We start from the raw sequence: 23,724 nt of genomic DNA on the forward strand, positions 1-23,724 counted from the left end.
GCGGAGTGCCACCTCTCTGAAATGACTTTGCCACCTCCCTGAAATGAGTTTTTGCAGGTTGGGATGTCTGGGAAAGATCGTTCGGAAATCGGGCCGTTAGTGAACATAAGTTTACCAACAATCTTGATTGTGTGCCCGGCTAATGTCGATGTGGATCCATAGCGAAAACTTTTATCGTTTCTACGAAAGTTTTTACGTGTATGGTAAAATTGAAACGAAAATAATATTCTGACTCGTATTGCGCATGTTATCGAACGATCATTATGATTATGTAAAAGAGTTTATTCTGTCAGTTAGTGGCCAATTCGCTTTCGACCGACAAATAATCGTTCAGTCTGCAAACGGCCGAAATTCTGTGCGTGTATGGCCAGCATTACTCGTTTCCAGCATTGAAAGAGTTAAGCCTGTTTAGTTGGTGGCAATGCCTTAGAAGGAACTAAATAAAAAAAACAAAACAAAAAAGAAGAGAGATTCTGCATATGTGTTATTACACCAGTGGAGGAGGTTATCTGACAAAAACAGTCGTTAAAGCAAACAGACAACAGCAGCACAGCAGATGGACAAAAACAATATGTAGTTATGTTTACAATAAAGGCCTGACAGCAGAGGCATATGGGAGAACGGGTTGGAGCGGTTACCGGTTAGCAGGAGACGGCAGAAACATGTTTAGAGCTGTTTTTGTTTGTCTGCCTTTGTCAGGCAACTGTAACAAACAAACAACTCTGAGAGGTGTGCCCCCGCCACATTCCCTTCCTTCCTCTCAGACGTCCCAAAACTCTCTGCCACTCTGGGACGTCTTTCAGCTCTGGGCAGAGAAAGGGATGAGGCAAGGGAGGTGGAGGGGGGGAAATCTTACAACTTCACGGGATTTAGAAACCATGACCCTCTGTTTTGTCTCTGCAAGGCTCCTCTCCCTTGCCTTTAACCCCTTCCACGGCAGTTCCTCTCCAGCCTTCCAGTATAAACTTCTCTCATGGTAACTTTTTTTTTATTTATTTATGTTTACTAGTTGTTTTGCTTTCTGTTGATTTTATGTTTTTTTTATGCAATTTTTTAAAATTTTTGCTTTTAGTTTGTTGCTTTTGTAAATTCTTTTCATACTTTTATTTTTATTTATGTTTTTTATGCAAATATTTTAAATTAGTCTTTTTTGTTTTTAGTTTGTTGCTTTTGTAGATTCTTTTCATACTTTTATATATTTTTATATGCAATTTTTTTAAATTAGTCTTTTTTGTTTTTAGTTTGCTGCTTTTGTAAATTCTTTTAATACTTTTATTTTTATTTGTGTTTTTTTATGCAATTTTTTTAAATTAGTCTTTTTTGTTTTTAGTTTGTTGCTTTTGTAAATTCTTTTAATACTTTATTTTTTTTTTCATGCAATTTTTTTTAAATTAGTCTTTTTTTTTTTTTTTTAGTTTGTTGCTTTTGCAGATTCTTTTCACACTTTTATTTTTATTTATGTTCTTTTATGCAATTTTTTTAAATTAGTCTTTTTTGTTTTTAGTTTGTTGCTTTTGTAAATTCTTTTAATACTTTATTTTTTTTTTTCATGCAATTTTTTTTAAATTAGTCTTTTTTTTTTTTTTTTTTTAGTTTGTTGCTTTTGTAGATTCTTTTCATACTTTATTTTTTTTTTTTTATTTTTTTTTTTTTTAATGCTGCCCCTTGGGGCACTTTTCCTGGTGGCATTTTCTTTTTCATCTAAAGGCTAAACTTCTGTGATCTCTAGAAGCCCACCCTCCAATAAATAAGAGGGAAAAAAAAAAAAGGACACCCCCCCTTACCCCAAGCTTCTGTTGTTTGATTAAGGCTAAGTGTGTGCCCGTTTGATGGCCTTTTCAGAGCGCTGCCACAAGCCTGCTCAGGTCAAAGGTTTAACAGCAATTAAGCTAGTTGCTTTAGAGACAAATGCATTATTTCACCTGCCGTCAGTGCAAAAAAAAAAAAAAGCAAGCCTCATTGTGTTGGGTGTTTGAACTGATTATGTTTAGAGGCTGGTTGTGATTGGTGGGGAAAGGCGTGGCTGCCAGGATGGTTATGCATGTTGTCAGTCTGAGAGCACCCGTGCGCGTGCAATCTATCTCCAACCTGAAGAAACTAGAGGCTCTCACAACAAGGCTTGTTAGTCCTCCTTGGCCCAGCGTTCTCGTTTGCGGTGGCAGCTAAATGGAGTTTGTCAGGTTTGTCAATATGCGATTGATTTTGCAATTCTGCTCTCTTCCTTGCGTGAAATCTGCCAGGTTAATTTTTTGTTGTTGCACGGCTCCGAGGCAGCTCTCCCAAGCTCCGATCGTCTAGCGTGCTTTGTTTACTAACTTGCCTGAGCTGCTTGCGAGCATTCCAGTCACCGCTTCTCGTAGATTTCTTTTTCTTTTTACTCTTTTGTTAGAAGCCCTCTTGTGTTTTTTTTCTGGTCCCCTGGCTGTCTGAATCCTCAGCAAAACACACAAAAAGAAAAAAAAAAAAAGCAGAGAAATTGGAGAGCGATCAGTAGTAGAATCCGTCCTTCGCCAGCTTGTGTTGTCACGTTTAAAGCCCGGCGTGTGCAAGACACTTTTTTTAATTCCACGTGCATGCTCTCGCTACTCTCTTTCAAAAGACGTCCCGTTGTAAGAGTGACGGAAAAGTCTCATGGATAGATTTGAATAGGGCTCCTCTTTCCTTTCTCTCGCAGAGTGTTCCGGAGTTTCTGTGTGGTTTTTTTTTTTTTTTTTGCTCTTTCTTGACGTACTTCTTGTTGTTAGACTATAGACACTCGTTTTCACTCTCGTATTGAGCTGTCCAGCCCGGTTGTCGAATCCCTCTACTTTTTTTTTTTTCTTTTTTGGTGTGTGTGTGTGTCTTGTGACGTACAGGAAGTGCCTGACTCCTTGTGCTGAATTGTGTCGATCAAATCTTTGGTAACCAGATCTAAATGGAGGTGATTTGGAGTGTCAGGCCAGCAACGTGCCACCAGCGCTAGCAGGATTTTATTTGATGAAGGGGAGGGAGTTCTCTGGCACAGGGAGGTAAGTTCACAACGCAGAAGGGACTTTTTATGCCCTTACTTTTCATGCTGTTCACCCTGCAACCTCCACCTTGCCCCTTTCTTCTTTTTTTCTTCTTCTTCGAGTTTGCCTGTGCCTACTCTGGCAGGTGGCTCAGTCTGACAGCTTGAAGTCTCAACAGGGGTAGACGTGCTCTCCCGTGCCTCGGGGGTTAACTTCTCCACTTCCAAACTAACAATGAAGTCATTGAAAAAACTTGGCTGGGGAGATTTTTTTTTACTCTTTTCCTTTTTTCTTCCTTTATGTTTGACTGTGTGTAGCCAGACGTCTCAAAGGGTGTTCTGAGAGTTTATATAATGCCATATGTGTCATTGTAGTTTGAAATTTTGAGGGGGTTTTTCTGGTTTTGTGTTCTCAATCTGTGCAACTGTGCACACTTGTTCCAGGTGGAGAGTGCTAACCATTGTCATTGTTGCTCTTCCCTCCTGACCCCATCATGAAATTCTTCTTTAACTCTTTAAACACCCACTTTCTTTTTTTCTTGCTTGATGATGCTCTGGGATTTAAAGGGTTATGTCATCTACTTCCTGCTGTTGCTTATGTAGAAACTTTATGCAAAGGGTATAGGAAGATCTAGTTAAATGGAAACATAACTCCTTTTAGACAATTGATTTAATATTGACAGTGAGATTTTTTTTTTTTAGATTTAACATTTTATTTATTTTTTGCTTCAAGGATGAACTTTTTGCATCCTGGCGCTACGAAAAAGATGGGAGACCAGTGCCAGCCTCAGCAGCCAGGGAACCTAAACAGCGAGCCGATTGGCCTGACACTTTGTAATCAAACTTGATTTATCGCTCATTAGTGAAGCATTAGGCCTCGCAGGCAAGCCAGTTATTTGTGTAGCAGCCTGTCAAACTGCAGAATGCCAGCTACCTGTCATTCACCAATCGCGAAGAAAGCCAAAGGAAATAGGGGCACGCAGAGCACCCACACACAACGGATTCTCGGGTAGGCCCCTAGATGCAAAGTGTTTGGACTTTATTTTTTTTTTTCTAAACAAGTAGCTATAGGGGGTTCCTTTAAAGCTGTGACCAGCCCTTTCAATCTCTACTGAAAGCCGGATTAGCTTGGCGATTTTTTTTTTTTTTTACATATCAGTTTTTTTTTACTTTCTTGCTTTCCAAAGCGTCAAGATCTGAGGTTGGTTTTGGCCTCCCCCTGATGATCTAATCTACAAAGGCTTTTACTCTGAACTTGTTGAGACCACAGAAACATAGCTCACTTTAGTATTGAGAGGTATTGTAAAGTTCAAGATCTGCCACTTAAGACTGGTTTTAACTCTGCACGACTTTTTAATATTGTAAATTTTGTTTTTTTTTTTGTTTTTTGTTTTTTACTATTATGTAGGGCACCATTAAAATTAAGTTGCTGTTGTAGAAAATGCTCCCTTTTCTAAAAATAGTAATAATAATAATTTAGCTATTTTTAGTCTGATGCCTTTATGATAGTGTAAGTTTTTGGGTTTCTTGATTTGCACAGTAGTAGGTATATTCCTAGACAAAAACATTTTTAAAGCTAGATACGCTTGCAGAAAAAGATGTGGCATCTTGCTCTGCTTGTATATAGTTTTTTGAAGATGTTTTTATTTATTGTGGTAAAAAATTGGGACTGCCATCTTAATTGTAAAATTTACTTTAAAAGAAAAGAGAAACAGGAGGCCAAAACATTTGATTTGATATGTCTCATTTGTATTTGAATTTTCTCTTCTAATGTATGCTGGTTATGGTGTACAATTAATGGAATGATCGCTGTCCTTTTAATCGCCCTGACCCAAGGGAGCTTGCACTCTAGTTTTCTCCAACAGCCCCACGCTGTACTAATGGTAGTGATCATATTGGAACCTTTTTGTATTCTAATTAACAGGGCAAGATTAAATAAAGCGGTCCTCTGATCTAAAGGGAGGCTTATAATTCACTGAGCCCTATCTGGCTGAAGATTCGCACCATTGGTTGGATTTTGGCTGGGCTGTAAGAGGAATCTCAGTCCAGGCAACAAAAAAACAACACAAGTGTGAAAAGAAAACATCATTTGATGAACTTGTGTCTGCAGTCATGGAAACGTGGATCCTTTTCTGTTTTTCCAGAGTATGGAATGAAAACACTCAGCATTGGGGTATATTATTTCCTTCTGAATCCAAGGGATAGGAATTTTTAAACATTGTCATTATTAAAGCAATAGTATTTCTACTTGTTTTTCTTTCCTTTTTACCAGAGAGGGGGAAAAAAAACAAGCAGTTGAATTTAACCTCTGTGTCACTTTATGAATAAAATATGTATATCTAATATTTTTTTTTTTAACTGTATGTAACAGAATGATTGGCAGCAGCTTTTTCGGTTGGCACACACAGAACTATAAGCAGTGATAGCAACGTCTTTATTATTTAGAGCAGAAGACGATCCGAGGGGTTGGTTTGAGTGGCCGTGTTACAATACATATACGTATGTGAACTGTCAAAATTTGTTCACGAGTCTAGTTTTCTGTGTATGTCTCATGGTCTTATGGTCCATGTCCCCAATGTCAGAATTGCCAGATATGCCATTCTTCCCTGCTTTTCATTTCATTTATAGACTTTCTGTTGGTTATTTGACAGACTTTATCTAGTTGACGGTTTATGTTTTTAATGGCTGTTATACCAAATGCTTTAATAATAAGCTCCATAACATACCAGTCTTTATTATAGGGCTGCATAATGGGTAATTTTTATTAAAAAAAAACCTTTATTCAGATAAATCCAAAAACCAGTAAATTCAAAAGTCAAGTGTGCAAAGGATCTTCTTGCACTCGTCCCTCACTTCGAGGAGTTCTGCTAATAAACCTTCTCGCTCTTGCCTGTAAAGATGGTCTTGTAAAGAATCTCATAAGTGAGAAATTAGGAAAGTTTTTAGCTGTAGTAATCAGAGAATCATGGGTGCCGCTGTGACCTCCATGATGGTGCACTTGGTCACTTGGTTCTTCTGGTTCCTGGATGCTTTCTGGGAAAGTGCCAGAGAAGTTGACGGAAGCACAGGACCATGGATTTAGACAGCTCTTGATGTATTTTTCTTTAAATATTGGTGGCAAACTATGGTCAAGTCAGTATATATTAAAAAAAAAAAAACAGAACTATCTCGTAATTCAGTTAAGTTCAGTTTAATTGAAGAATGAGTAAATATTTAGGTAATAGATGCGTCTTTTAGAAATGCTGCCCCTAACTCTTCCATCCACTAAGGAGTTTAAAGGAAGCTGTGTAAAAGTACTCTTTAGCACCCACTGGGTTAAACCCAAACTGACTCATGAAGCCTCTCAGTGTTGCATAATCCAGCCGAGCTGGTACAACTGTATATCATCGTTGGCTTAAACACATTAAGCAGAAAGAGGAAGGGCCTGGGATCTGCTTGTTTACACCAGATAGGTGTAGCTCTTGTAATAACAAACAAATGCTAAGTTCCCAGATTCAACTCCATCCTTTGTGTCAAAACCTGGCTTTCTTTCAAATAAAAAAAAATCACTAATGGGTTAAAGAGATGAACATATAGCCCAATAAGGAAAGTTAATCACACCAAGATGACTGATGTCTGCTGCTGCCTATATAACCTATTTAGAATATATTTTACTACAGGCTCTGTTCAGTTCCCGAGGCTTAATGTCTTGGCTGAAATTTTTTTTTTTGCCTTGAAATAATTATAATGTAGACACAATAAATTTGTGGTTTATCGTAATACATTACACTTGTGTCACCTGTGCAACGTCTGTTGCTGGTGCATAAAAGTTCAACCCAACCCGATTTTAAAAGTTGACATAACGGTCTTGAGATGGAGTGATATGCACAGTTCTACATGCACGGCAGTGCCCAAATCAACCTGAAGTTCATTCCATCTACAAATTTAGTCCATTATTAGGAGGTCAGTTTAGCATATACGACAGCGTTTCTATATTTGTATCATGCCCATTCCCATCGCCTCCTTGCTTGGTTTTAATAGGGGTCAGTCTGAGCCCTTATTTAAAACTAAAATGATTTAAAAATTGTATAAACGGTGCCAAGGTGCTTCAGAAAGCTCCAGATCCTCAGGCAACGAAAGGTTACAATGCTGCATCTCTCTCTCATCCCAACTGACGAAACAATTTGCACTCCTCACTTGTGTTTATTTAAAGTTAGGTTCCATTAATACGTCTTAATCTGTAACAAATGTTCTGTTATGCATTGAAAGTTATTGATTTTCCTCTAGTTTGGGAAAATAAATAGAGCCTTTTAGAGGAGGGGAATACACACAACACCTGCACAGCGAGATTGTGGGAAAGTCCTGACACCATCAGTTAAAATTGTTATTGTTTGGTCCAGACTTGGCTGGTTGGGACATAGTTTGTTTGTTTTATGGAGTGCAGACTTGGGTTACTGGAAACTTGTTTTCTTTCCCTAGCGCAGACTTCAATTACTTTTTTATAGGATCTTTTTTTTTTTTGTTTCCACCAATTTTTTTTTTTTTTTTCCTTTTCCTTCTGCCTTCATTAATATTTTTCTAACAGGAGGGATAATACAGACATTACTTCTAAACTGAAGCTGGAGTCTTGTCATCTTTAGCCAGCCCACTTTAACCTTTTGTAATGCACAGTGACCGCTCATGCGTTTGATTCCCCCAGTTCGCGACATGTGCTCCTGGAAAACATGGGCGCAATGAATATCGAGCAACAAACGTAGCTGTCACTCATTAAAGCCGGGATCGAGGCGAACGAAGCAGACATTGATTAGGTGAAGGATAGGACCTGCCTGTTCAACAGTGAACTGAGCTGAGGTTCTTTGAGGTCTATCAAATTCTTAAATCTAAGCCATCGTTGTGCAAATAGCCTAGAATAGGGTAAACTAACAACATCACAAAGGTCGTCATTTGTGATATCTCAAGGGCTTTTTTTTTTTCTTCCCTGCCTTGTATTTTCTTATTCTATTTCATGTCTTGACAAAACAAGATGACACAAGACAGAATACATTAAATTTAGATTTTTATCTAACCTGTTACGATGGCAGCAGTTTAATTTATTTCATTTTTTTTTTATCGTCCCGGAAGTCGGTTCTTTGTACAATTATTTTAATTGCGAACCCATTTTAAGCAAAAAAAAAAAAAGATCTTTGTCGGTCCCCCGTTGGCCTTGGTTTTTTTTTTTAACCAAGGAATCTAGATTTTTTTTGAACATTTCTTGACCCATAACCCCAAGGAAGCTTGCTGCTTGAAGTGTCTTTATTAGGAGTAAATCGGTGAATGGCAAAATTCAGAGAAACCACTGATATTTCCCCATTAGAATGTAATTTAAACTCTTGTGCTCTCCTGTGATATATAGATGGAGGTGTTTGAAGGAGGTGAGAACAGCCGCCCATCTTAAGCAAACACGAAAGTCTCTTAGACTGGCAAAGTTTTGGATATTGAAACCTCACAGTAGGCCTAAGGAAATGTATGGGTAATTTCATTTTAACTACAAAAGTATTTTTCTCTCTTTTCTCATTGAGCTTTGAGAAAAGTCTGGGCCAATGTACTTGGCTTTGATAAATTGCCCCTCTTGCTCTGCACAACTTAAAAGAGCAAAAGGAGAGGAGGTCAAGAACCCATTTATTAAACCTGCAAATGACATTGCGCATTTTCACTATGGCAAAAAAAAAGGAGAGGGCCATACTATTTTCAGCTAAATCTCTGTAGGGCTCGTGAGAAGGGGGGGTATCTATTATTTTTTGGCTTGGTAGTGTAAATGTTTTTCTAATTAACTGAAATGAGCGTACAGCTCTTTGGGTCAGCTGGTAATTTTAGACGAGTCTTCACATTTTCCTTTTTGTTGACAGTCATCTATATTTCCCTGATTACTGACTGTTCCTCTGCCTTTTTCTACTTGTGCATTTAAATTGGTCTGCATTCTTTAAAATAAACCAATAAACATGCGGTCAATTGTATAGCGCTGCATTCAATTTTGTCTCTTTTCCAAACACTAGACGATGATTATAATAATATCTAATGGACTGCTTTATTTCTGAGTTATAGTGACATGCCAGATTATCTAAATGATATTGTTTCATCACTACTTAAATGGTTCAGATGGCCTGAAAAATAATTAAAAAGGAAAAAAAATAATAATTGTTGTCTTGGAGTCCAAGGCTGCGGGGTGTTAACAAGGTTTAATTATTCCGAGCTTGCTTATTTTTTGAATGCTGAAATTGGTATTTATTGTTGCTGAGGCAATTAACCTGGCAGGTAAGCAGGGAGCGAGCATTGAATATGAATTGAGAGATAAGATCAGGGGCGTCAGTCACCCCCTGTGAACTGCACGAACGACAAATAACACGATTCTATCTCAGCCCAACCTGATCATCGCGGCCTCCCACATAATATCAAATCCTGTTTCTGTAAATGAGAACAATTTTTATTTACATAAAAAGGGCTTTGTGGGAAGGAGCTGAATGACTCGCAGGCAGTTTTATAATTTACATTAATGAATCTTTCCTTGTGGGAAGGTAAGGGAGGGAGACCAGGCAGAGGAGAAAGGAAGAAAAAAAAAAATCCAACTCGCTTGTAATTGTAAAAAAAAGAGACATTGGGAAATGGGTTCCCTGATAAAAAAAAAAAAGCGACTCTTGAAATTGGTCTTAAAACTTTTTTGTCAGGTGAGGTTTTTTTTTTCTGAAGCCAGGAGGTCCACCATAGATATGTACTGGCTATATTGTAATTCAAGATGCCCTATGATTGTCTGTAAATGGAGCACTTGGCATGCAACTCAGTGGCCTGTTTACTACTACCAACCCTTGATGGTGTTAAGGTAACCCCATTAAAGTAGCCAAACCCAAAATCTGCCGCAGTTATTTAGAAATGTGCCATCCACCAAAACATTCTGTAGCAGAGACAAAGCTGCAAAAAAAATAGTCTCAGATTGTTGCTTATGGCAGCAAATTTTTTTTGCCTCCAAATATTACAGGTTCCTATGGGTCTGATCACTTACAAATTACTCATGGTTCAGGTATGGGATAGTAGGCAGGAGCTCTTTACCCACTTAACCTTAATTATGTATACAGAACCTAATTATAAAATTATGTTAAATAGAATAAAGCAGACACACCAAACTTGGAAATAAATTGGCCGTGGCCGTTTTATTATTGCTTTAAAAATTATTTTATTAATCATTCAAAAAACCTTATTAAAAACACTTAAACAGCCTAGCCACTACGGCTCAGGCTGTATTAATAAATAAAATATCATTTTTTTCTATAACTCCCAGCTCACCATAAATATACCACTTGTCCCTCTTTGCATAGCTACAGAGGTGACCCACCATATAACAACAGCCACGACATAAGGGAGGGAGGGATGGGGAAGCAAATGAGCCCCTCAGAACGGAACCCTCTTTTTATAGGTCCCCCAGGCTATTCTAGAAGCTTCATCACAGGTCACGTGTCCCCGCAGGTGAGAACAGTCACCGGCCTTTACACGTGATCCCACAGGCTACCTCAGGCAGTTCTTCCCGCCCTTTTTCCCTGAGGAAAAATTAAGGGAAAAGCCCGCCTAAATCTGACCAGAGAAATAGGGAACTTTCTTCCTGCCATTTATCCCATGAGGAAAACGGGGCATATACAATGCTTTCCCTTTTCCTGTAATTCTAAGGCCCTTCTCCCTACTGCCTGGTTTGAAAACTATATCTCCATGCTTCAAAGCATATTGCCAGTCAGCAAGGTGTTAGCTACATGCTGCTCCACTTATATTTACGCTGTATTGCCTTCTGAGTTCAACATCTGCCCTCCATGATCATCTCCCCAACAGAAATTAGTTGACATAGAGCTTTAAATGTATTGTATATCTGAATCCAGGGCTTGTCTTCACTTCACAAATAGTTGTTCCTATGGGCCTATCTAGTAGTCTTTGTCAATTAGCTGTGGTTTAGCAGCCAATCAGAATTCAGCTTTCATCGTCTCAAATTGGACAGTTTTGTCCAATGCAATGCTGTTTTTGTCTTTATGTATTTATTTGTTTTTATTGCATTCACTTACATCACTACTCAGTGTACCTTTTTCACAAGATTGAGGCTTCCATGTCTGTTATTCCTCATGTCCAGACACCTATAAGCAATCATACCATTGGAAAGGCCGATATTCCGACTTTCCTTCTTCTTTTGGAAAAGCTAATTTGCATGATGCGCAAAACGTCAGCAACTTGTCATACAAGCAATCCCTTTGGCTGTACATTTTACGCTTTGTGAGCAGATAAGTAGATTAAAGATCTGTTGATTGCTTTTATGGGAAGTTTCCTAGTTATGAGATTCTAAGGAATCTGAAGAATAAATTACTTTGCTAATTTAAATAATAGTCTGTTTGGCTTTTTGTGTGTTTTACGGTTGCATGTCCAGTGATGTCATTCACTTTTATTGTGCTGCGAGTATGGATATTAGTACAGTCATGTGACTGTACTTTTCCTACTATGCTCTGTAGTCGGGCATGTAGTGATTGTCGGGCATGTAGTGATTGTCGGGCATGTAGTGATTGTCGAGCATGTAGTGATTGTCGGGCATGTAGTGATTGTCGAGCATGTAGTGATTGTCGGGCATGTAGTGATTATCGGGCATGTAGTGATTATCGGGCATGTAGTGATTGTCGGGCATGTAGTCATTGTCGGGCATGTAGTGATTGTCGAGCATGTAGTGGTTGTCCGGCATGTAGTGATGTCATCACCTATCTTTGCAATAGTAGTGATGTAAATGGAAAACAAAAATATGTAAAATAATTGACACAAGTCCAACACAGAGGAAGCAGTTAAGTAACTTCAAATGTCTTGAGATATATTTTAGATTGACATAGGCGTCCCAAACCAGATGTGCTCCATTATCCAACCTCTGTTAATGAAGAGGAGCAAACCCAGACACTTCATTATTGGTCAGTAAGTCTGCCCATCAAAACAATGCGCCAATCAAAAAACGGGGGAGGGGACAGGTCAAGCTGATCTGCTGTTCCTAAAATTATTTTGCATAAGGGTGCTTCCTAGGTTGTTCCATAAGAGTTCTAGAGGTGTGTGCTGGCACAACTAGCTATGTGCAAGTAACTGCTCTTGTCAGTTACCTTTACCTGCTTTATGAATAATACTGTAGGCTTACAAAAGCCATGCTCCTGGTAACAATTGTATACTGTTTATTCAACCACTTCTGGCCTGGAAGGTTTTGTCCCCTTAATGACCAGGCAATTTATTTAATAAAAAATTGCACGTTCGTGTGACGCTGTACCCAAATAAAATTGATGTCCTTTTTTTTGCCACAAGTAGAGCTTTCTTTTGGTGGTATTTGATCACCTGTGCGATTTTTTATTTTTTGAGCTATAAACAAATAATTGCGACAATTCTGAAAAAAAAAAACAATATATTTTTCACATTCTGCTATATAACATTCCCCAAAAAAAAAATTTTTAAATCAAAAATTTTCATCCTTTTAGGCCAATTTGTATTCTGATAAATATTTTTGTTAAAAAAAAATAAAATCGCAATAAGCGTATTTTCATTGGTTTGCGTAAAAGTTATCGCGTCTACAAACTAGGGGAAAGATTAATGTCCGTTTTATTTATTTTTTTTTTTACTAGTAATGGCGGCCATCTGCAATTTTTAGCGGGACTGCGACATTGTGGCGGACAGATTGGACCCCTAACTGACATTTTTGACACTTTTGGGGGGACCAGTGACATTACTACAGTAATCAGTGCTAAAAATATGCACTGTTACTGTAATAATGACACTGGCAGGGAAGGGGTTAACGCAGTGGTGATCAAAGGGTTAAGTGTGAGCCTAGGGGAGTGTTTTCTAACTGTATGGGGGAGGGACTTGTGAAATGATCATAGAAACGACCTGTGTTCCTATATAGAAGGATCACAGGTGCTCGGTGATCATTTCAGGGAGAACAATGATCAGCTTTATTTACAACAGCTGACCGTCCTTCTCTCTCAGCGGGGAGCGATCGCGGGTATCCGTCGGTAATCACGGTCGCCGGCCGGGTGGATCGGCATCCCCCTGCATAGTGGGGGTGGGAGCGCGCTGCCGGCGGCACACGCTCGCCCCCCCAGCACCACACGCGAGACCGACGTAGGGCTACGTCGTTTCTCGCAGCCAAGCCAGCCTGCCGCAGTGAAACTGCGCCGGGCGGTCGGCAAGTGGTAAAGAGGCTCTTCAGCCTAGAAACAAACCATGAAAGTGCCCCCAGCACCAAAGTACCCATACGTTGATTCGCGCAGCCGAGTCAGCCTGCCACAGTATATATGTGGCGGGCAGTCAGCAAGCAGTTAAGTAAATTCATTCTTACTGACCTGAAACAAAGAATTGACAATAATTGGGGTTATTTGCAACTTAAAATAATTTGAAGCTATTTTTATATTTTTGATTTATAAAAAGATTTATAATTTTGTAATAAAGAAATCTGAGGACATATCCTGATGCTATATTTCTATTACAAAGGTAAACTTTTTGTCCTGAAGCTTCCACACTTTGCAATCCTCTTGGTGTCCAAGCGTTTAGGGTTGGCATTGCAGATCTACAAAGACAGCCTTTTGGGAAGGAATTATCCAATTTATTTAGGAACGGCTATCTGCTCAGATTTTTGCCCTAGTTGTGCGATATTTTCATTTGTCGAACTGCTTGCAGGTCTGCATTCTGAATTTGCCGTTCAGCGTGCGTTTCATTGTTGAGAGATTGTGAACAGGCAGCTGCTGGTTTCTTGCATTGAGCAGCTGTGAATTGAGATGAAACAGGGAAAAAAAAAAAAACTTCCCTTTTTTTTTTTCCCCCAAAGTCTGCGCTCTGCGTGGAGGGGTCTGCAGAGGATTCTAGACGGTTTTTAAAATAAAGTTTTAGTTTTCAATGAGTACATTCAGAATGGGAGTCGTAAATATGAGAGGGATGTACTTAAGAAGTTGGCGTGACTGTTTTAAATACTATTGATTTAAACCACTGAGTAGATTTTATGAATCAAAGTGTAATTTTCAGTGCTTGGCTGTATTTCTCTACAATAAACCACTCTCTCTAGTGTGCTCTTAGCTGCTGTAGAGATGCTCGGCTCAGAATTAAATGATGGTAGTTACAGTGATCAATAGGTTAAGACCAGGACAATCACTCTTGCCGCTAATGACCTCAGTAGTAATGGGTAATAAAGTGTGGCCTATTATTTCCTAGCACTGAGGCTGCTTGGCCTTTGAGTCTTTTTCAACGCTAAGGACTAACGGTGTGAAGAGAAGTTTGGTGAAGCTTCCTAGGTCTTTCGGTACAACCATTGCAAGTGCTGAGGTCGTGTTTTTACGCACAGATACCTTGGGACTTGGGTTTTGCGAATAAGTATTATGGAGCGATATGTTTGCTAAAGTGTGGACCATAAGCAATTTCTTGTGCTTTAAATACTTGTCCTCACCTTTTGAGGTGTTACTGATCTGCTGCAGCCTCTTTACCACCACTGCCGTCCATATGCATTCCAGGATTGGCTGCATGGCGTTTTTCTGGCGCAGGTTTCCTGATGATGACAACAGTAGACCATGCCTTTGTATAATGTCTTGAAACAGCCACTTATAGTTTCAATTGAAAGCCCATGTTACAGGCTGACAACCCCGAACGCAACTGGGAGACAGGGAAGAACAGGAAGTATCTGAACAAAGAACTTGATGACAGGATCACTGGGTATTATTATTATGATGAAAAGTGCAGGTTAAAAACATAAAATAAGAATCTTCTTTTTGAAATGACATTACCATGTTAAAGGTTATATCAGATTTTAGAAATTGGGTATAAATATACTTCAAGCGATGCTACACATTTGATCATTGGTATCAAATACCATCAATTCGAAAAGCCTGTTGGAAAAACTCTTTCAGATTAGATGCTTCCTATTGAGAAAAAAAGGATAAAACATTCACCACCTCTGAAGATTGCACTGTGACGTTACTGGAACGCCAACCATTATTCTATATCAGACATATGACTCTATATGGCCACATCATCATACATTCATTCTATGTACATCAGATAATCTGATTATCTTAGTTCTCTTTTTCACGATGTTGTTTAACATATATCAGACAACTTGCCCTAAGCAGTGTGCTCTGAGATGTGGAATAAGCTTATGACTTTGCTATAGATAGAGAACAATGGTGGATCTGATGAAACTTTCCATTTTTTGTTTGCCTTACAGCATCATACATTTTTTTCCTTTTTTTTTTTTCTTAGAATCTTTAGGCTTACAGAAAACAGGCCTTATCCTTTAAATTAGGAATTGTAGCAATAGCTGTATATAGTATACAATTACACAGCTGGATACAATTCTACAGTTGTATACAATTTACAACTTTATACGGTTGTAAAATTGTATCACAGTTGTATATTTAGGAACAATTTATTGGAGCTTGCTTGTACACTTTGGCTTGGTTGTAGACTTTGGCTTGCTATGTGACCCTCCCCATCTTTGACACCCATACGAGGATTGGCTGTTTACAGGTACATTTTGGGGGGGAAACCGGTTCTTCTGAGATCAGAAGTGATTGTTCCTCTAGTAATTGTATATTTAGGAACAGTTTAGAAACAGTTTATTGGAGTTTGCTTGTACACGTTGGCTTGGTTGTAGACTTTGGCTTGCTATGTGACCTTCCCCATCTTTGACACCCAAGCGAGTATTGGCTGTTTACAGGTACATTTTGGGGGGAAACCGGTTCTTCTGAGATCAGAAATGATTGTTCCTCTAGTAATTGTATATTTAGAAACAGTTTAGAAACAGTTTATTGGAGTTTGCTTGTACACATTCGCTTGGTTGTAGACTTTGGCTTGCTGTGGCCTTCCCCATCTTTGACACCCAAGCCAGTATTGACTGTTTACAGGTACATTTTGGGGGGGAAACCGGTTCTTCTGAGATCAGAAATGATTGTTCCTCTAGAAATTGTATATTTAGGAACAGTTTAGAAACAGTTTATTGGAGTCTGCTAGTAGTACACGTTGGCTTGGTTGTAGACTTTGGCTTGCTATGTGACCTTCCCCATCTTTGACACCCAAGCGAGTATTGGCTGTTTACAGGTACACTTTGGGGTAAAAACTGGTTCTTTTGAGGTCAGAAGGGATTGTTCCTCTGGAAGAGATTTTCCAGCTTGTTGGCAAGTCTCTGAGCAATTTTGCCAACTGTTCCTGAGGGAAGAAAGTAGTAAACTACGCATATTCTCCTTCAGCCCATCAGGCAAGTCATGCTAGTAACAGTAATGGGTCCCGGTGTGTATTCAAGGACAGGCAAATGTCTGCCTGCCTGTTGTTCTCAAGTTAACCCTTGCCTAGTCTACAGCCATCCTTAGGTGTAAAAATGCATGAAGCACTTTCAAGACCCATTCACACCATCTGCATTGGACTGTGCTGGGCGGCTTTGCCTAACACAGTCCCAGCACATAAACAAGCCAACTTTCTTTTAGTCCTATGAGTTTAGTTCATGCATTGCTGTGTGGAGGTGTGTGCTGATAAAAAGTAGGACATGCTGCATTTTTATGCAGAGCGGCATGTTGCATCGGAATGCGCTGGACTGCATAAAGACAAATGCAGTGTCATTATCTGACAATTTAATGAAGTTGAAAAAAATAAAATAAACAGTGCAGTGCATCAGTACAGTGCAATGGTACTGCTCCTATTACAGTGGACATTGTAACATGGGCTTTCAATAGAAACTATAAGTGGCTGTTTCGGTGGCTGCATTTTTCAGCTTCAAATTCAACACCAATAGTGTTGAATTTGAAGCTGGAAAATAGGAGGCTGCCATAAGCCCTTGGTTATTGCTAGATTTCCATTACATAATCATGGGCTAGATGGTCTGCATTGACGATGCAGAGAACAGAATTTTGTAGTCGTGTATGATGCTTTGTTCCCAGGCCCAATATAGAGGGTATCTATCCCTAAGGTGCAGTATACAATAACCCACAAAGGGAAATAGAAGGGGGAATTGGGACTATACGATACCTAGGGGATAATAGTAATATGTATAAGCTGGATTTAGATGAAAATGACAATATTTTATTTAAGTCAATGTTAAAAAGCCTCTAACAAGGCAAACCGGTTTTAGAAAAAGAATAAATTAAAAAACTGTATAGGGTCACACAGTGATACAAAAAATGGCAACGTGCTAGACAGTATCAAGAAATCTTGATTCTGTCTAGCATTTTATAGTCCTCACAGCCACCAATGATGAATTGCATTTTCGCAGTCTGATGATGCTGGACGGTGAGGAGATGCGTTCTGATGAGTTGCCTTGATTCACAGCCATCTTTGCACTAAGATGGAACTGAAAAGCCTCTATTAATATTCAGTGGGGTTGGTTTACTAAAGGCAAATAGACTGATCACTTTGCAAATGCAATTGCACTCTGCAAGGGAATTTTCCCCAGAGCTTAAAGAGGCCCTGTTGACTTCCTTCATCCAATCATGTGCAAGCAATTATTTTTTCTCTTGCATGCGATTGCGTAGTCTTTGCAAAGTGAAATTTCACCACATTCACTAAACTCTAGGGAAAGCTTCACTTGCAAAGTATACAGACTATTTGCATTTAGTAAAGCAACCCCAGTATGTTTTAGTTGCACCTTGCCCCTTTTTCTCTTAGCGTGTTGACTGATTCACTAGCTCTGTATTTGTGTTGAATACCGTCCATATTTTAGGGGGTAAATAAAAAAATAAAATAAAATCCCTGCGCTACATTTATAGGTAGACTTCTGCTGTTTGTTTAATAAAACAGCAATGAAAAAGGCAGAGCAGACCTCAAGGAAAAGTAAACTTGTATTGTGATCTAATGATTCCGGCATTAACCCAGATGAGTGATCTAGGCCGGTAAAGTGTATTTATTGAATGCCTTGTTATATTTTGAAAGCAATGCAGAACGGAATAGAGCGAATTAATGGGATTACACCTCTCTGCTTCTGATGACGGAGCTCTCGGAGGATTTGCCACAGTGCCAGTTGGTTGATACTCTTGAATCAAACGGCTTCGCGCAGTGTAGTAACATCACATCAGGGACTTTGCATTGAAACGCCGCCAATGGTAGAAGGAGCTGGGTGTCCAGAATTTCTTTCTTTTTTTTTTTTCCTTTTGCAGGCATCTTAGGCTGCAGTGCCATCGTGACTTACTCGTCACCCCATTCCATTATAAGGAAAATGAAAATCCTTTTGTAACCCACACACTCGCAGGGGGGTTGGTGGGGGTTAGGGGGGGAAAAGTGGATTTATGCAACAATGCGAGGAATATGTCGTTACTATGTATCTGACCTTCAAGAACCATTTTAAGTTAATCAAAATTAGTGATGCTGAGAAATAAGGACATCAGTGCATAATGACTGTGAAATTAGGAGAGAGCTCACTATGCAAATGATGGAAGAATGTGAGTGAAAAAAGGCAAGATAAACTGCATATTAAGGCATTATGTTACATAAAATTAATGCAGCATCGCTGGCTTTTGCTTACAGCTTATTGGAAAGCTTTTTATGTGATTTTTTTTCTCCCCCTTTTTATTTAGTTTTAAATGATGCCATTGAATTCATATCTCTATTTATTGTTTCGTATATTGGAGATTATTAAAACCCTTAAAAATATGTCTTAATATCTATATGTGTTAAAACAGAATTTGCGTTCTAAAACCTGGTTGTGGTGTACAGCGAATTTACACGTTCCCACTTCCTCTGTCTAGTAATACTGTATACATCTGTATCACTCTATCTAGGTGGTTACCTATGTTATAAACAATGCTTTTTCTGGCTATATCAGCAGTGTACATAAGACTGTTTGTTCATTACACCTCTCTATTCCCCTATATACACATCTCTCAAGGGCCTGCGCTTCCACTCTTTCTCTATAGCCAGATGTTGGGGATTGCTCCTCAAAATTTTCAGTCTTTATAATATCCCCTGGTGTTCAGTAGTATTTATTCTACTGTACCCCAAAATGTTCTTTTCTGCATTGTAGATCTAGTTCTCATCATCTGTTGCAATATCTAATCACCTTAGGAAATAATAATGAGTTGAAATAATAATGAGTTGATTAATGAATCAAGTTAGCATTCAAAATAAGTAGTTGCGTGGCCTTGCAATAAAGGTAAAGGTAGTTTAGGTATGTGTTTATATGTGTGTGTGTGTATATATATATATATATATATATACAGTATTTTCTGGCGTATAAGACTACTTTTGAACCTCAAAAAAATCCCCCAAAAATTGGGGGTCGTCTTATACGCCGAGTATAATATCTCAAAGGTAACCTAAGTATAAGTATTACCGGTAGATGAAAATTAGGGGGGTCGTCTAATACGCCCAGTCGTCTTATATGCTGGAAAATACGATATATATATATATATATATATATATATATATATATATATATATATATATATACATATACATATATACATATACACATATATATATATATATATATATATATATATTATTCTTGTGATCCCTGCACATTAATAATAAAACAAATTAGAAAAATGCTTGAGTACACAGGTAGTATAATGTATGCATCCAAAGAAAAAAGCGCATACAGGAACCACAAAATGCAAAATAAACATCTTTTCTTGGTGTCCCAACATTTTGTTGGTGCACAGTCGCTTAATATACATGGGTTATGTCACACCAAAATGTTGGACATGGCAGTTGGTTTATATATATATATATATATATATATATATATATATATATATATATATATATTTATACATACATACATACATACATACATACATACAATAAATATTTATATAAAAAAAAAAAGGTCATCAATACATATGAAGGTCATCAATACATTTAGAGAGCTGTAACCTGCAACTTTAATTTTGTTTCTATAACTGGGATGGTTTGAGTCCCATTTTGCGAGCACCCGATTGATTGTGAGTTTTTCCCACCAGCAGAAACATATATAGGTACAAATATACACCAAAGACACTATTGACTTAACACATTAAAAAACTATGGGGTATACAGTTACTATTTGTTCATATGGAAAGCTTTTTTTTTTTTTAAATCTAAAAATTCCCCAAGAAAAAAAAAAAAGTCTTCTGCGCACTTGCAAATTAAGCACAAGTGCCGTGATTATTTTGAATAGGTAAATTACATTCTTAGAGGCTCGCAGGATTGGTGGCATTGTCATTAGCTAGCCGCTGCAGTACAATTTGTGTAACCTTGTCCAAGACAGGCTGTCATTTTAATGTCAGTGTTTTTATCTGACGAAGACATCATCCCTTTCAAATAAGCTGTATAGGTTCCTTAAACAGAAACGTGCGCATGGGGCTGAGAATGTGTTAACAGTTGCAAATATGAAATGCTATCGGGTTCATCGCCGTCGCTGTTTGTCACCGAAATGTCACGGAAAAAACGCTTTAATGGTATCTCACATAATATGGAGGAATTGAAAACATCTGTACATTTGGTTGAGCTGAGGAGGGAGCGCACGGCGGCTGTGCAGACAATGTGATGTATGCAGGGTTTTTTTTTTTTTTTTTAGGTAGCTGTTGTAGGTCGCTGTGGTGAGATCTGAGATGGAATTTGCATGACGTCCTGTCTGCTTTAGCAGGGACTTGCAATTGGTTATAAAGTAATTTTCAAGCAATTTTTTTTTTCCTTATTTTTCAGGTTCCTGTCTCAGTGGCTATGATGACACCCCAAGTAATCACTCCTCAACAAATGCAACAAATTCTCCAGCAGCAAGTGCTAACGCCCCAACAGCTACAGGTCTTACTTCAGCAACAGCAAGCCCTCATGCTCCAGCAGGTAAAGTTTCCTGACCACATGGTAGAAGAATGGTGACCTGCTAAGTTACTATTGTCAAGTAAAACCGCTTTATTTCATACACCCAGCCCCCTCCTTCCAAATAAAATCCATTAAGGCTTCATATATACTTTTACGTATATATCATGGGTATTGAAAAAAAAAAGACACCCTCTTAAAGAGTATGTAAACCCCAAATCAATTATTAGGGTGCTTTTTTTTTTTTTGTCCCAATAAATACACTGTTATTAGGCGTGCTTTTGTTTTTTTTTTTTTTTTGTGAATCTATTGCAATATATATATATATATATTTTTTTTAAATCTGGAGATCCTACCAGTAACTGCATTTCCTGTGCCAGGCTCACAACCCTGAAGCCGATTTCAAATTTGGCAGGCTGACAACCCCAAAGCCAACTGTTGCCTTAGGTGTTTAGGCGTAATCTCCCTTACCGTGTTGTGAGGATGAGGAGTTATGTATAAATCTCCTATAATAATTGTACATTCAAACCCAGACATGGTTCGCATTTCAGCCAATTCCTGCTCAATCAAGCATCAAAGTAATAAATTAAAGGAGCTGGGTGGACAATTGTCAGCCAAACAATAAGCAGTTGCAGTCACTGTTTGGGTATTCAAGCAGCTATGCGTGTCGCGGCTGCTTATATACAATCGGTAGCAGCAGTGATTCCTCCATTCATATTGTTTAGCATGGGTGGAGGAACTTAATGTGCGTACAGCTTAGGGATCGACTGATTATCGGCAAAGTATCGAGGGCCGATATTGACTTTTGCCGATATATCTGTATCGGACTCGGAACTGGCCGATATTGCCGATATTCCAAATATTGCTCATGTAAGGGTAAAATGATGTCACATAGCATAATTCCGTTTACAAATGTTATTGAATATGCCACTCACATATGTACAAATTAAAGATATAAGCAATTCCACATTAGCAGATCTTCTGGCAGATCGGTATCTCTCACCCACTTGTGTAAGTGATACCCGGGTGATACCGCTCTGTTCAGCATCCACTCAATACTGCTCTGTCTCTCACCCTCTCCATCTTCCACCCACCCGATAAAGATCCGTCTCTCACCCACTTGCTGTAAGTGACACCCGGGTGATACCGCTGTCCGGCATACGATCTCGGAGGTCAAGTGCATGGTCACGCCCGGCATGACCACGTGACCTCTGAGATCATCATCATATGCCGGACATAGGATGTACAAAATATCGGCCCATATCAGCCGATATGCGATGTCCAAAATATCGGTATCGGCAACAAAAACCGATAGCGGTCGATCCCTAGTACAGCTAGTCCTAGCCCTTCCTTCGCAATTAACTGCTGCTAATTGTGAGATAGTGGTTGAAACAAGATGTGCTACTACTGGCAGGATCTCCATCTAAGAAACAGAGTTACGTTAAGGGTGATATGAGTAGATCATAGCACCTTAGGTAACCATAAAATGGAGTGTAAAAATTAATAAATAATGTGCCTTAGTTGTGTCACTGGTAGAAAATGTGAAAAAAATAACTTTAAGACCACTCAAGGTAACATTTACCAAAGAAATTCATATAGTATGAAAGTTTATTTGAATGTTGTAGATGTACCTTTGATAAAGGTTCAAAATCAGTTCTCTTTGGATTCTTGCTGCCACAACTTTGAGTTAAGGCGGGAGTGTAAACCGCTGAATTAGACTTCATTGAGGTGATTGGACAGGTGATGTGTCTGCAACACTATGATGTAGATTTGATTGTCCTGATATTAGAATTCAAACAACTGTTCAAACTGGGAAGCCAAAAAGCTAAAGTGATTGTAAACGATCATCTTGTAAGCAACCCATTCAGTTAAAAATCGCAAATAAAAGGCAAACAATTGGTATACATTTAAAAATACGGTTTAAATACCTTTTTTCCCTATTTTATAAGTGATCACATTCCTTTTGTTCTCAGCTGCATAAGAGCTGGGGATGTGAACCAGCAGCACACTGAGCTTCCCAGTGAATGGCTGTGTAGCGGGACATGTCAGAACAAGTCTGATTATTAGAGGAGAGCACACTGAGTTCCAAGCATAGTTAGAGAGCTGACCACACTGTGTTCTCCTGCTTAGTGTGATCATTTTTTAATTAGGGTAAAAAGGTTTAAAAAAGTTTGGCACCAGCTTTAATTTTTTCAGACACCTTTGCTTCCAGGCTTCAGAGATACGTATGTCCAGCCATTTTTGTGTGCACCCATTAGCCCTTTAGTCCCCTAGACTGGAATATGGGATCCATAATGGGAGAGTTACGTTTGTCATGATGCAAGGAAACAAAACTACATGGCATCTAGATATCATATGAGCAGTCCTTTTGCATTAAAAAAAAAGAAGATTGTGATTATTGCTAAAATATTCCATCTTATTTCTAGTTGCATTTATTTATACAGGTTATTTGCATTGATATGTAGATTTCATGGCTTAGCTTAAAGGAGTCATTCACAAGGGACTTAAAAACCCCACTTTAAGGCCCCTGTCACACTTGTGCGACCTAAAAGTTGAAGCAATGCCCGTGTAATCTTGAGGTCTATGGACCTCAAAACGCATCACAGTCGGACCAAAGTAGTGCAAGGACTACTTTGAAGTCGCTGCGACTTGAAGTCATGAACGGTACTCAGTGGAAATCATGGAGTACGATTTGTCACGCTACTTTGCAGTCCAAAATTGCTGGACAAGTCGAACAAGTGTGAAAGGGGTCTTGAGGACATAATTTGTTTTTTTTTTTGCCTCTAAATGCCTAAAAATTCATGCACACATATGCATTTACAGGCATTTAGAGGCAGACGAAAAACATCAGAGGCAGGGTGTTCAGGAGAGGAGCGCTTTGTCGCAAAAAAAAAAAAAAAAATGCCCAACGTGCCTAAACATGTAAATGCGTCTAAAAGCATTTAAGTGCTAGGCGCTGTTAGTGC

The 23,724-nt window shown here is 38.7% G+C and overlaps 1 protein-coding gene across 1 annotated transcript in view; it reads left to right on the forward strand.

The window, feature by feature from the left end:
- The window catches only part of FOXP1 (forkhead box P1), a 1,279,200-nt gene that overhangs the window by 1,095,615 nt on the left and 159,861 nt on the right, over positions 1-23,724 (forward strand). Inside the window, exon 8 of the mRNA XM_082265551.1 lies at positions 20,645-20,782. Coding sequence (XP_082121677.1) covers positions 20,645-20,782 — 138 coding nt within the window. The remainder of the gene's footprint in view (positions 1-20,644; positions 20,783-23,724) is intronic.

Source organism: Pelophylax lessonae, assembly GCF_965119305.1.
Source record: "Pelophylax lessonae genome assembly, chromosome: 8".
In the NCBI taxonomy this organism is placed as follows: domain Eukaryota; kingdom Metazoa; phylum Chordata; class Amphibia; order Anura; family Ranidae; genus Pelophylax; species Pelophylax lessonae.